Genomic DNA, 12,747 nt, shown 5'->3' on the forward strand with positions numbered 1-12,747 from the left:
AGAAAGTTAGGCGGGCGGATGAGATTAAGAAGTTCGCAGGGGTCAAGTGGATGCAGCTAGCACAGAACCGGGTTAAGTGGAGAAATATGGGAGAGGCCTTCGCCCTGCAGTGGGTATAATCAGGCTGATGATGATGATGATGATGATGATGATGATGATGATGATGATGATGATGGAAACGAAGGACAACAATGTCTAGAGACCTGGGAAAAATCACTTGGTTGCGGAGCTTTCACACTTTCAGAAATTGAGCCATATGCTCACGAATTCACCGGCGAATGCATCGAGCCTCCAAATTTCCATGGTGCACCATCATGTGCACCTGAAACGTGCTTTACGGCGCGACCAAAACAGCACCGAATGACATGACTTGTCATCGTTTACCGATGCCTGAAGTAAATCTAAACCCACATAATTCTGTAAACGTACTTCTAAAGGATTCGTAAGCACTGCGATCCTCAAAAGAGTTCAATGGGAATGTTCACCATCTCATGCATGTGGCATCGAATCCCAAAACAAAATTGCCCTTTTCCTCTTTATATTTCAGCTACCGAAGTCCCGCCTGTGAGGTACAAGAAAGTAAAACGCCAGGCTACCCTTGCAGGGACGGGTGAGAAGCGGCGACTTGTATCCCGGAAGAACATTCGGAAACGACCGCTAGACAGGTTTCAGTGGCGCCTCACAGATGATGCACGCGGCGTACACTCATCTGCGTACCTTGTCTCTTATATCCCCACTTCTACCATATAGCCCCTGCGGGGTGCAGTACGTCCAAATTAATTAATTGATTGATTGATTGATTGATTGATTGATTGATTGATTGATTGATTGATTGATTGATTGATTGATTGATTGATTGATTGATTGATTGATTGATTGATTGATTGCACAAAATCCCGTTTATTATCTTCAAGAATACACACTAAGCACTCTCGCATTGGTCCTCCGGTGTCCTTCAACTATTCTCCCTTCCCTTTGCTTGTGTTACCGCCATCAGGGCCGAGGCAGCTGGCATCCGCCACTGGATACTTCTGTGTGGGCCCGCAGAAGAGGTCGTACACGAAATGGCAGTGCGAAGGCACGCCTTGGCTCAAGGACGATTCGCGAACGAAGAGGACGCACTTGGAGTCTGCAAAAAGAAAGCCATCAACTTCAGCACAGCTATTCCCTGTGTAGCGCCTATGTCCCTCCAATTAATCGCATGCTGTGCCATCTACACCACCTTTATTCTTGAAAACTTCTTAACCGCCTCTAAAAATATTTCCGCTGCCCAGGGTAACTCCGCTATCTCCTGAAATCACTCCGGAACATGAAACGAGCATCAGTTGTCTTCCCTTCCCCCTACAATGCCCTATCGCTGTCCATTTTTTTTTATTTCGCATTTATTCCCCAACCCATTCTTTTCTCTTCCGCCCTCTTAACGTTACATCAATCATTTCCATAATTCAATTGCTCCTTGCGCTGTCTGCCTTCATGTGACTTTTCAAGGCTTTGCTACAGCCTCCAAGCTTTTGCGCCATATATGAGCCCCGGCAAGATGCAACTGTTAGCCCACTGTAGCTCAACACTGGCCACGGTAAACGAAAGAAGGGTGATCCAACGGAGCCGCAAGGAACTATCAGTAGTGCCACTATTAATCACTGCGTGGCCGCCAGGGGCAGCACCTGTACTGAGTGCCCTTCTCGTCCCTAGTTTTGCTGGCGCTTCTATCAGCACGCCTCTCAATGGCGCTTGAGTTCTTTTCGGTTGATGTAGCATTCCTCCATATCCAGTTCCAAATTCCGAGCTGTAATTTGAGTCGAGGTCGCATGGATTACCACTTAATTGGTGTTGCTACGTGCTATCTCCTCAACGCTTGGTGCCATTCGAATGCAAATTCGGGCTAAACGTGGTTTATATTTGGTATTCGTTGAATGCACTCAAGTTAGCGCCGTTTAACATGCAGGCCTCCCTAAATAAGCATGCACAGCTGCAAACATATGATAATTTTGTTTTTTCATGCTCTCGAGTGCTTCCTGTGTCGGGCGGTACCAAATGAGCGGTGTAGAAATTTATTTTTGAACTTCATATTCGATGTTACGCCAGAGGAAGCTATGTAGGCGCTGTTTCCTATTTGTGCCGTAAGAAATATAGTGTCAAACATTGTAAGCAGATTGATGATCTCGGTGGAAAGCCGCATCCGTCTATAAAAGTATACTTAAAACAAAACTTACAATAGATGAAAATTATAGGCACAACACAGAAACGTAGTTAGACCGCAAGTGGTTGGTCTTCAAGCTTGGGCCGTATCAATGATTAGCGAGCACATGACGTCGGTAAGCTGCTCCGAAACTGGTCGATTTTGCGTCACCGCACGCTGGTGGAGATTTGAAGCTCCTTGGAAACCGCGAGATGGGCCTTCGCTCCATCGACGGTCGGCTGCGGATTCTCACATCCTTTTACTGCAAGAACTGCAGTTCTGTGACATTTCCCAAACCATGCGATTTGCTACTATCAGACCCTTTTGTTATCTGATTTGCGGCGTTTTAAATGCAACATAGTCATTTGAAGGTGTGCGTTTATGTTCATTTTGTGTTCAACTCGTCGAAATTCAATGCTATGTTTATAATCATTTATTTATTTATTTTTTAGTACCTCAAAGGCTCACGAGAGGCTGTGGTTTCGCGCACCAGGCTCTACAGTATATTTCCGTAAAACTGCTTCCGCTCATGCGACTACTACCGAAATGCATTGCGTATACATATTAAATGAACTGGCGAGCACGGTCTCTAGAGTAATACAGTTTCGCTACGTTTCCTGGCCGGTTCCGTATCCTTAACTGCTGTAAACGATAACTGCTCATTGAAGGACGCATAGCCGCGATTTCAGCCACGTACAAAACACTTATTCCACAGTTAGGCCACATTTATGCATTTATTGTGGTATTAATACCCGCAAAATTTTCTAGAGAAGGCATCATAACGTCTGTCTACAGTTGCAGTTAGAGTACGCATGAGATGATCCCGCACATCGTTGCACCTATCAGCGGAGCTACTAATTACGCAATCAGGGATTGTTGTTGGCGGCATGATATCACGGAAAGACAACATCACTGGATGCGCCTGCGATGTTTGTTAATAACCGGTGAGGGCCCCGTTTGGTCAGCAGACGACGTGTTTCTGTACAGTCGGAAATGAAGTTACTTGCACAAAAAGAAGCAAGAAAGCTCCTATCTGCGCATAATTAGGCGCAAATACCGAAAACAGGCATATGCCAAGATTGGAGTGTAAAGATGCTGTGACGGGTCGAACAATTTTAGCAGGCGTGCGGCGGCTCCCTATAAATGCAAGCCAAATTAATGGAGAGGATAGCGACCTGAACACCTGTCGATTGGGCAGGCGCTGCCAACTCGAGCTTGGCAATTGAGATAAGAGCAATAAGATCAGAACGCTGTCTCCCGCAATCCTTGGATCCTCAGTTGGACACACTTCACCTGGGCCGCTCAGGTAGGCACGTTCGTTCGACCTGGTTAAAGCGGGGCTTTATGCCTCTTGTCAAGTTGGGCAGCTTAGGTCGTCGTCGTCATTCTCACGAGGAACATTGCGGATAACAAGAAAAGCAATAAACAGTGGTTTTGTGAAGCACACAATCTCTTTTCTGTTTCGATCATTAACAACATCAGCAAAATAAGTAAAAGCTAAAGAATACAAAGCCGTGCTCTCGCAAAATAAATTCAGGTTAACCATAGTTTAAACACTACCAATTTTTTTTTTTTTTTCTTGTCAAGAGCCTCAGAAATGTACATAGGAGCGATGCGGGCTAAGTGCAAACGCAATTTTGTTTTCGGTTCAATAGGGGCTCTTGCAGTCCCTATTGCCCAGCCCGATATTGTGCACTGATTTTTCATATCTCTTTTTAATGTCGGTGAATTACTGCAATTTATTCATAGCACAGTTCGAATATTTCTGCAATGTGTGCTACCCGTACTCAGCCTAGATATATTGTCCCCGTAATATTGAGCTCAGCGAGAACATGCGATGTGTTCATGGGAACTGTAATGCAGTGAGTAAAGTCGCAGCCAGTTCAGTGCGTGCTAGTTGTGTACATATTCCTTCGTGTGTATAGTAAATTTTCATTGATTAGCGTGAGCGCGAGAGCTAAATACATGCTATATTTTAACTGAGCAAATGAAATAAAACAGCGCAAAGGACGGGACGAAACACGAAGGAAAGGAAACATCGACACGGGCGCTTCGTGTTTCGTCCCGTCCCTTGCGCTGTTTTATTTCATTATGCAGTACCAACTAGCCCGGCATCTTGCAACTGCTGAGAAAATCTGCCTAGGATTACTACATAAATTTACTCTAAGGGTAATTTGTGGGTGCTTATATCATATCGCTGATCGTTGTCTTCTTTAACGTCCAGCGATGCAGGGCATATATGTCACAATATATTAGAAAATTAAAAAAAATAGTGCGCCAAATAACACGCAGTCAAGCCACTTTACAGCACCGCAGCCCAGAGAGTCCAAATTTTTCTCACACGGGCAACCTCACACGGACTACCCTAACTTTTCTCTCACAGAACCCACATTTATCTTGCATCGTCTCGCAAGTGCCTTAATATTGATAATTGATTGATAATTGACCGGTGTGACTAGGGTGTGAGAGCGTGCTCCAAGTCAGCCCATACAGCGGCGGCCAATATGTGACTAAAGCAGGACAAACAAGGCAGGCAAATTGGGGCTTGCATACTTATCAAATAATGTGTGCCGCTTTGAATACTGTACACTAAGTACCCAAAAAAGGTTCTGCAATTACAAAGTGCAAGGTTATCAAGCGCTAGAATATCAACGTTGCAATCCAAGGGGTTGAAGATCTTGAGGACTTCATTTACTATCAATCTAGGACATACCTTCATCCACAGACCAAAATTATTTAGCTAATAATAAAACAGCCTGTTAATCTCACAGCCATAAGTTGAGCTGAATTGCCCACTTAGAACTGCTTTATATCTGCCTGTTATGCAATGGTTAATAAAGATATACAGTTCAATATTATTGCCCCGCCGAGGTGACGCGGTGGTTACGGCGCTCGACTACTGCTCTCAAAGACGCGGGACCGAATCCCGGCATCGGCGACCGCTTTTCGACGGAGGCAAAAAGCAAGGCGTCCGTGTGCTGTGCGATGTGAGTGCGCGTTAAAGAACCTCAGGTGGTCGAAATTTCCAGGGTCCTCTACTACGGCGTCTCTCATAGCCTGAGTCGCTTTGGGACGTTGAACCCCGCAAACCAAACCAAACCAGTTCAATATTATTACCGACACGTTCCTTATAATGCTACTCATCGAGAAAAAAAAACTTTGCTAAGAAAGAGAAACAAGCGTTGAATTTACCACCCCGTCGTTTCTGCACTCTGCAGTGGGAACAGTCGACGAAAAGTAGATCGTAAGGCACGGGGTTGGTGGCTGCGGAGAGTGAGAAAAAAAGTGACAAGCGCTGTCAGCAAAATAGATTTCTTTTTCAAGCATCAGACTCCTTCGCAACCTATTTGTGCGGCTTCCGTACGTTGATACACAACACTACATCACATTACGCTGCGTACTATACCATGTCATACAACACCTTACCACATTACACTATACCGCATCGTATCATACAAATGCCATACTCTTTTTCAAGAGATGACTGCGTATCGTGACTCAAGTACAGTGGCATACTTTGCATGTCCGAATTCTTTTGATACAGTGGCAATAACCACGCATACCGCATACCACAACTCATACCAGAATAGTGGAAGCCGACCTCGTGAGGACGTTGTAAGTTTTCAAAACCTTTACGCCTGTCCTCCCGGTTTCGAACATCGGTGTTGTTGATCACAAGTTCTGTTCAATCACGCTTGTAAATGATCTTTTGCTCCTCACATTTCTTGCTTCCCTTCTGCCTCGCAGTAACTGCTCTGTTGTTCCTTGATGGGCCGAAAAAGGATTGACCCTTTTGTGTAGTACACAGCTGCGGAGCAGTTAATGCTAAAATAACCAGGTGACCGAGAATGGTAACCATGTAAAATGTGAACTATGTGAAATATGTTATAAGGATAATGGAGTTCTTTAATACAAGGGCGGGTTCCGTCAGAATGAATGTGTTGCTGTTGCCATGTCTTGGTGCCGAAGCACTATTAGCCTCGTGCATTTCGTCGAGGAGAGCGTGAAGCCTCCAGAGCAGCTGTTTATTTCATGTTAAAGCTGAGCTTAACTGGTAAAGCTTTGCAATGGTAACTAGCCATGCTAAATAAATACTAGTCACTACTGGTTAATGCTAATTATGATTAAATACTAATTAAATATAATTACATCGCAGGGGTCAAGTGGATGCAGCTAGCACAGAACCGGGTTAAATGGAGAAATATGGGAGAGGCCTTTGCCCTGCAGTGGGTATAGTCGGGCTGATGATGATGATGACGATGATGATGAAGATGATGATGATGATGATGATGAAATATAATTAAGATACGTCAAAACAAATATAGTAATATTTGCGACTTCCGACGGTTACTTGTGCCTAGTTTGGAATCAGGGGGCTAATTGATTTTGAGCACAATAAATGAGGATTTACTAATTAAACCTAACTGTGCAGCTGTGACTGAGGTGTTGTATTATGTCAACAAACTGAATAAAAAGAAGCACTACTTCAATTTGACTTTCTTTGACAATGGCCTAGCTCCAGGCAGAACCACAGTGAAACTGCTAAACAATACGAAATAAAACTGCTAAGCGAGTAGCTGAATGATGCTTCTGCATGTATCTAGAAATGAAAGCTAGATTTTCTGCCATATTTTTCTCTTCCATGTTTGGTCCCCTTAACGATTCTGAAGAAGGATATATATAATTAATTAAATTGCACGATTCTTGTTTACATTGATAATCCTAATAGTTCTGCCAGCATAAAAAGAAGCCCAATTTTTGTTGACACGAAGTTGCTCATTATGTAAGCATCAGATGGAACATCTGCTGCTAGAAATATTGCTACGTTGTATTTCTACATGCCAAATTAAAGCTATTGGCATGAAATGTAGGGAAGGGTAGCATACTCGACCGTTGCTGTCAGCGGTAGCCCCAACATACCCATCTCGTCGACTGCGCGATCCGTAAAAGTATTATTAGATACTTCTCCATAAGAGCATTATTTCCATCTTTCTTCTCTCGCGCTTCATTCCCATTGTGCTACTTAGTTACTTTAAAGATTCCCCTGGGCATTTTGCAAGAGTGCCCCAGGGCAAAACGTACCGCCATCAAGAAGTCCCAAGAAGACGTTCTTGTGGCTCTGTCCCTTGGATGACTTGAAGAAAAAGGTAGCGTTTCTGAAAAGAAATAACGAGTAAGGCTTACACTAAGTCCCAAGAAAGGTATCTTAGTCACGTTATTGCTTGCTGGAGGAACGAGATGTGCCGGGAAATGAAACCCGTTGGAAGGAACTAAGTGTAAGCAGCACACCACTAAAGCACGCGCGCAAATGCCAATAAGCAAACGAAACTTGGTGTGATAAAAGTAAGCGACATGCGTCAGTGTTGGCCACAATCTGCTTCAAGTCGCAAAGAATAGCTGGAAAGAGGCTTGAAGTGTAATGCGGCTAAAAGGCGCGATCGTAAGGTGACCCTCGAGGAACAGCGCCGTCTTACCTTTTAGGTAATGCCCGGTAGTCATATTTGTGTTTCTCATATGGCCGCTTTCTCTCCACTGAATATGCAGTGGATCATGCATTTTCCTCACGCGATGTTGGCAACAACTTTAACGTTCGAGTGACATTATGCTACCTAAAAGTTAATAAGTCTGTTTGTCCCTGCCACCGCAACCAAAATGCTTGTCCACGGCGCCACAGCAAATTCTCTCGATGGACTGTTTGCCTTCGAAAGCCTCTGTCTGCCTTTCTGATGGTGATATGCTCGAGGGGAACCTTGCCCAAGGTGTTGCGTCGAAGGAAACACTCCGAGGCCTTTTTGCAACGGGAAGAAAAGAACAAACTTGTAATTACTTTATATAAATGGAAATATGCACACGTGACCGCAGTGACATAGATGGAGAACATCTGGCTTACGTGCAAGAGGGCAAGGTTCGAATCCCAGTACCATGCAATTCCTCATCTGATTACAAAATACGCGTGCTGATGGTAAGCGCACACGTCTGGGGTGCAGCCTGATCGCAGTGACCACTGCCAGAAACGAGCTCCTTCACCAGAGTTTGACTTGGCTACCCAGTTCCCGCAGTTAGCCACCTCTTCCTAAATGCATATACCGCTTAAATTAAGCTCACGCATGAGAGAGTTATATGAAGAAATAGGAAGGGGAGAGGCATTTGCCATGCCGCGGACGTTGTCAGGCTGATGAGGATGAGGTGGTGGCTCTAAAGAGCCGGATAACGAGGGAAAACGCTCGTGCGTACACACGAGGTCACATCACGACGCCACACCTAGTTTATCCACATTAGGACCCCCCCCCCCTCCCCCTTTCCACACACACACATACACGCGCGCGCGTCTCCACACCACAAGTCCACACATTGCCTGCGTCCGGTTTGGGCCATATAGTTGCCGAAGTCCCACAAATTCTTATACGGCACAGGCCATATTCAGGAGCGCGCAAGCTTACGGTGTCTTTCCTCCTGGCTGAGGCTCCTCACAGAGCGGCAGCGAATTCAGCCGTAGCGCGTCTGCCCTCGGACATCTTCCATATAGGCCCGGTCGTAACAGCGGCTTGTCTTACCGCAGATTATACGCTGATCATGTATGTGGTGCGTGGTGCGTTACGTTTCATACTGTAATAGACTGCAGGCATGTTAATGTGAGAAATTCCAACGGGTACAAGATTTCGCCTCACCTGTTGCTCGAACTCTCTTGAGAAGAGGTGAGAGGGGAGGCAGATGGTCGAACAAATAGGCCTTTGACCTCGTCTCGTGGGAGCAAATATCACGTTATTCATTGATATCTTAGGGTAAACTTTGCCATCAGGATAAAACGATCCTCATCGCCATCATGCGCAGAACCGGCTTTAAACAGTGCGTTGAACGATGGTTAGAAAAAAGAACTCAAAATATTTGAAATGAATGAAGAGAGCTCCCAAAAAACTACGTATATGTGTGAACCGCCAATGAGCGGCGCAGCGAGCAGATGTGCGTTGACTTGCAGAATCCCTGGTGGCGCCGTATTTCTGCTCTTCGTTGTAACAAGAATTCCATGTACGTGGATGCGCGACGTTTTTGCAACATGGTGTGCAGCACCGTTGCCAAAGGGTGGAGCAGCTGCCGTCACTGTGATTCTGCCTCCCAGCAGGTGATCCGTAAGGCGTCGTTAGTTTTCCCTTGCGTCCCTTTTGTTACCACTGTGATAACTTTTGCAAATACAGTCTTGTTACGGTACCCCCAGCAGTCATCTTACTGCTCAAGCAGTCAGGCAGTGAAATAAAGAGCCTCCATGTCACAAAGAAGGAGTTTTTCGTCGGACATCTAGGCCTCCTTGGAAACAAAGTGCGCGCGCACACATGCACACGCACGCGCACGCATGAACGAATTTTGGATGTGCAAGCATGCTAGAAAATGACAGTGAGCTTTCGTACTTTGTGCAGTACATGCGGAGTTCGGTTACCAGGATTACTTGGAAAATGACGGATGTCAACGCCCAAACCCCGTGCAACGAATCGCCACACGAAAATAATACTCACGTCTCGTCCCTTGGGCCGTAGCGAAAGAGAAAGCGTGCCTTGTCGTCAACCATGTCGGTCAGCTGGGTCTCCACCAGGCAGTCATCGTTGGGGCCGAACTCTCCTTGTTTCTGGTTCCGGTACATCAAGCGCCACTTTCCTCCCCGCTGCAGGCACTGCCGAGAGAAGAGGAGCCAGCAGAGAGAAGGAAGGAGAAACGAGATTAAAAATTTTTAATTTAAGCAAAGCTAGGTATTATTTGCTGGACGTAAGCAAATGCGTTCTCCGGTATGCGACGACCATCTGACCAGTATATACGATTTACGGCACAATATATATGTATATGACAAAGGTGATTACAACATGCATTTCGTGAATTTCCCCACGCTCCAGCTCGTTAATTCACTTTGTCTTATGTTAAAGGCGGCTATAATGAGAGCTCGCGATCAGTGCCTTTTTACTCACGCAAGTCGGTAATCGTTTGAATTCGTTGAATGCATGGTGCCTGCATTCAGAACGACAGACGTCCTCAGCTAACGGCGCCGACGCGCCGACAAAATCAACGGGCCTAATTACTACCCTGTACGACAGCTTGTAAGATTAAAAAAGAGTATTTTGCCCCGTGTAGCAATTGGTTAATTCATTGGTGCCTTCATTTTTCTTTTTTTTTTTTTTTCATGGTGGCTCTTGTTCAAATTTCTGGCTATTTTCTACTTTTCACTTCCTTAAAGGCCTGGATCGAGGGCACCAGGAGTAGCTATAAAAAATCATTGTTTTCGGAACCGAAACTGGACAAAGGGCGGCCATAAATGAGAGCCGGAAATGACTTAGAAACGGGCACAATCCCACTCAAGGGCGCCGCAACTGTGGAATTTTGCGGCTTTGTACTCCTTGTAAATACCTGCGAGTGGACACGCGTTAATTCAGGTATTCTGAGAGACGCGAAGACAGATCCAACAAATTTACATCACTCAGAACAAACGCCAGTCGCGAGCATGGACTAATATTTGCCGATTTCATTCTACGTCCTGTTTGCAACCATCGGTTACTCTCTAGTGTTACACCAGGTTTTCTGCCGCCCTCTACCACTTTTCTTTTTTCTTCTTTGCGCTCTGTTACTCTCACATACCCTCGGTTATATGACCTGGCCGTTAGATGCACTGTTAGAGCCCACTTTCTTTTCCGATCTCAGCTAAGATGTCACGGCCTCATTTTTATTCTCTAGTCTATAGCGCTTTCCAGCTGTTAACGATATGTTTATTATTTACTTTCAATTTCTCTTCTTAACATGATTCCACGCTGTTCTTCGAGCCTTCAACCTCGAGCCTTCTTGGTCGGTGTTAAAAATATAGGTCAGCCTTTTGACACTTTATACTTTTGGAGGGTATCGCGGTGTGCTGCTGATAGAAATATCTAATTTCTTCTTTCTTCTACTGCATATTCATCTTCTTATTTTTCTTTTCAGTTCAGAAGCCACTCTCGTAACTGGCTCAGTTTCACTAATTACTCTCAAATCGGGAGCAGAGAAGGGAACGAGTAAGTCCTCGCCATGAGTGTTCACCCGCAGTATCGCCCTTACCTTTGAAAGGTCCTGGTAGACGCCCAAGTCAGGCCTCTGCTTTAACAGCAACTCAGCATAGTCACTGCTCGCCGCGCTGACGCTTCCGTAAGTCGCGCACGTAGCAGCGACAAAAACAGCGAACCAAGCCATAGCTGAAACAACGTCCACACGATCTCACGCGTGCTCCGGCTCTGATCCAAACAACGGATTCTCAAAGCAATTACGACAACTCTGCAGCTCCTAGCTTGCGTCTCGCCGATTCGGAATCAAAATTGTGAACCTTTAAATATGGTAGAGGCGGCCACCGCGTTACCAGTGTTATCGGCCTTTCCCCGCGTTTGTTTCCGCTCTTTATTGCTGCAGGTTTGGGTTCGATAACCTAGAGCCAGCATCAGTAATGTTGCGATGCCATGTGCTTCGTTCTGCATGGGTGGCTCTTGGCTGTGGCTAAGTTGGCTGGTTCGTGTTGCTTTGTTTTTGCTTTCTTTGCACCCCGCTGTTCGTTGACATCATCCTGCTCAACTCGTGTGTGTCCCACATCTACAAAGCTGCACGCGGGCGACAGCAAGCAAGAGTACACGGAAGCTTTACATACGGTTCAGTCAATAGGAAGAAATTCTGTACGAAAGCATTTTTTTTTTTCAATTAGAATTTTTTAAGAAAGCAAGTTTATTTTTTCTTTTCGTATATCATAAGGTTTCACCATAGCAATAAGTATACCCGCAGGGCGTCCCACTGATCGTTTCTAGTTTCTTCCTATTTACTGTAAAAAATGCACCTCATTGTTTGTTTGTGTTTTTCTGGGGGGAGGGGGAGAAGGGAGTAACAACTACTCTGTCCGTGCACCTAGAAGCACAGACTGTAAAGGCATGATTTTGCCACGTATTGGAATGCTAGACCCTGCCGCCGACATTCTCGCAAAAATGTGCTCGAATTTTCCACCGTTCTGTGCAGTCAAAAGCGACATCCAAGATAGCTGTGCTTGAGACAGAGAGAGAAAGAGAGAAATAATGTTTTTGTTTCTTGACCCTGCTCTGAATGAGAAAGCCGGAGCCTATATTGCCAAACGCGTGGGCGATACCATCAACAAGCATTGGCTACAGTATTAAACTCAGCGTCCCAGGAAAAGCAGTCCAGCTCTCCCTAGAATAGGGATAGCTGGGATATGATTAGTGCCTATGGTCAAGTCCACAGGATTTCCACCACGTTCTGTAGCGTATATCGCGTGAAGCATGCAATGGTAAATTAAAAAATTCACTCTACACCAAAGGGCAAAATGAATTTCTTGGGACGCATCCTTTTTCCAGATCCGTGTACATTGCCCAACAGTCCACGCAAGTTGACAGAAAAATAAATTCTGAATTCTTAAGCTTTCTTTTCGTTTGTATTATCGGCAGCAATGCGAGACGCATGCATCGATGATATCTCGTGTGCCCTTCGTAAATATGTACACGGAGTTTCAGTTTACAGCGTACTGAGCCCCTGTATTGTTAAGAACCGCTAGCTTACTATAACAACTC

General features: G+C 45.3%; 1 protein-coding gene across 1 annotated transcript; it reads right to left on the bottom strand.

Annotated features, from left to right (window-relative positions):
• Positions 1-915: 915 nt before the first annotated feature.
• LOC146207969 (uncharacterized) lies at positions 916-11,377 on the bottom strand. Its single transcript, XM_084577893.1, has 5 exons — positions 11,246-11,377; positions 9,688-9,842; positions 7,262-7,335; positions 5,372-5,443; positions 916-1,129 (listed from the first exon to the last, which is right to left on the bottom strand). The coding sequence occupies exons 1-5, from the start codon at positions 11,375-11,377 to the stop codon at positions 960-962; spliced, it is 603 nt and encodes a 200-aa protein (XP_084434019.1). The 3' UTR covers positions 916-959.
• Positions 11,378-12,747: the final 1,370 nt, after the last annotated feature.

This window comes from Amblyomma maculatum, chromosome 1, assembly GCF_055883805.1.
Source record: "Amblyomma maculatum isolate TAMU_Amacu chromosome 1, ASM5588380v1, whole genome shotgun sequence".
In the NCBI taxonomy this organism is placed as follows: Eukaryota; Metazoa; Arthropoda; class Arachnida; order Ixodida; family Ixodidae; genus Amblyomma; species Amblyomma maculatum.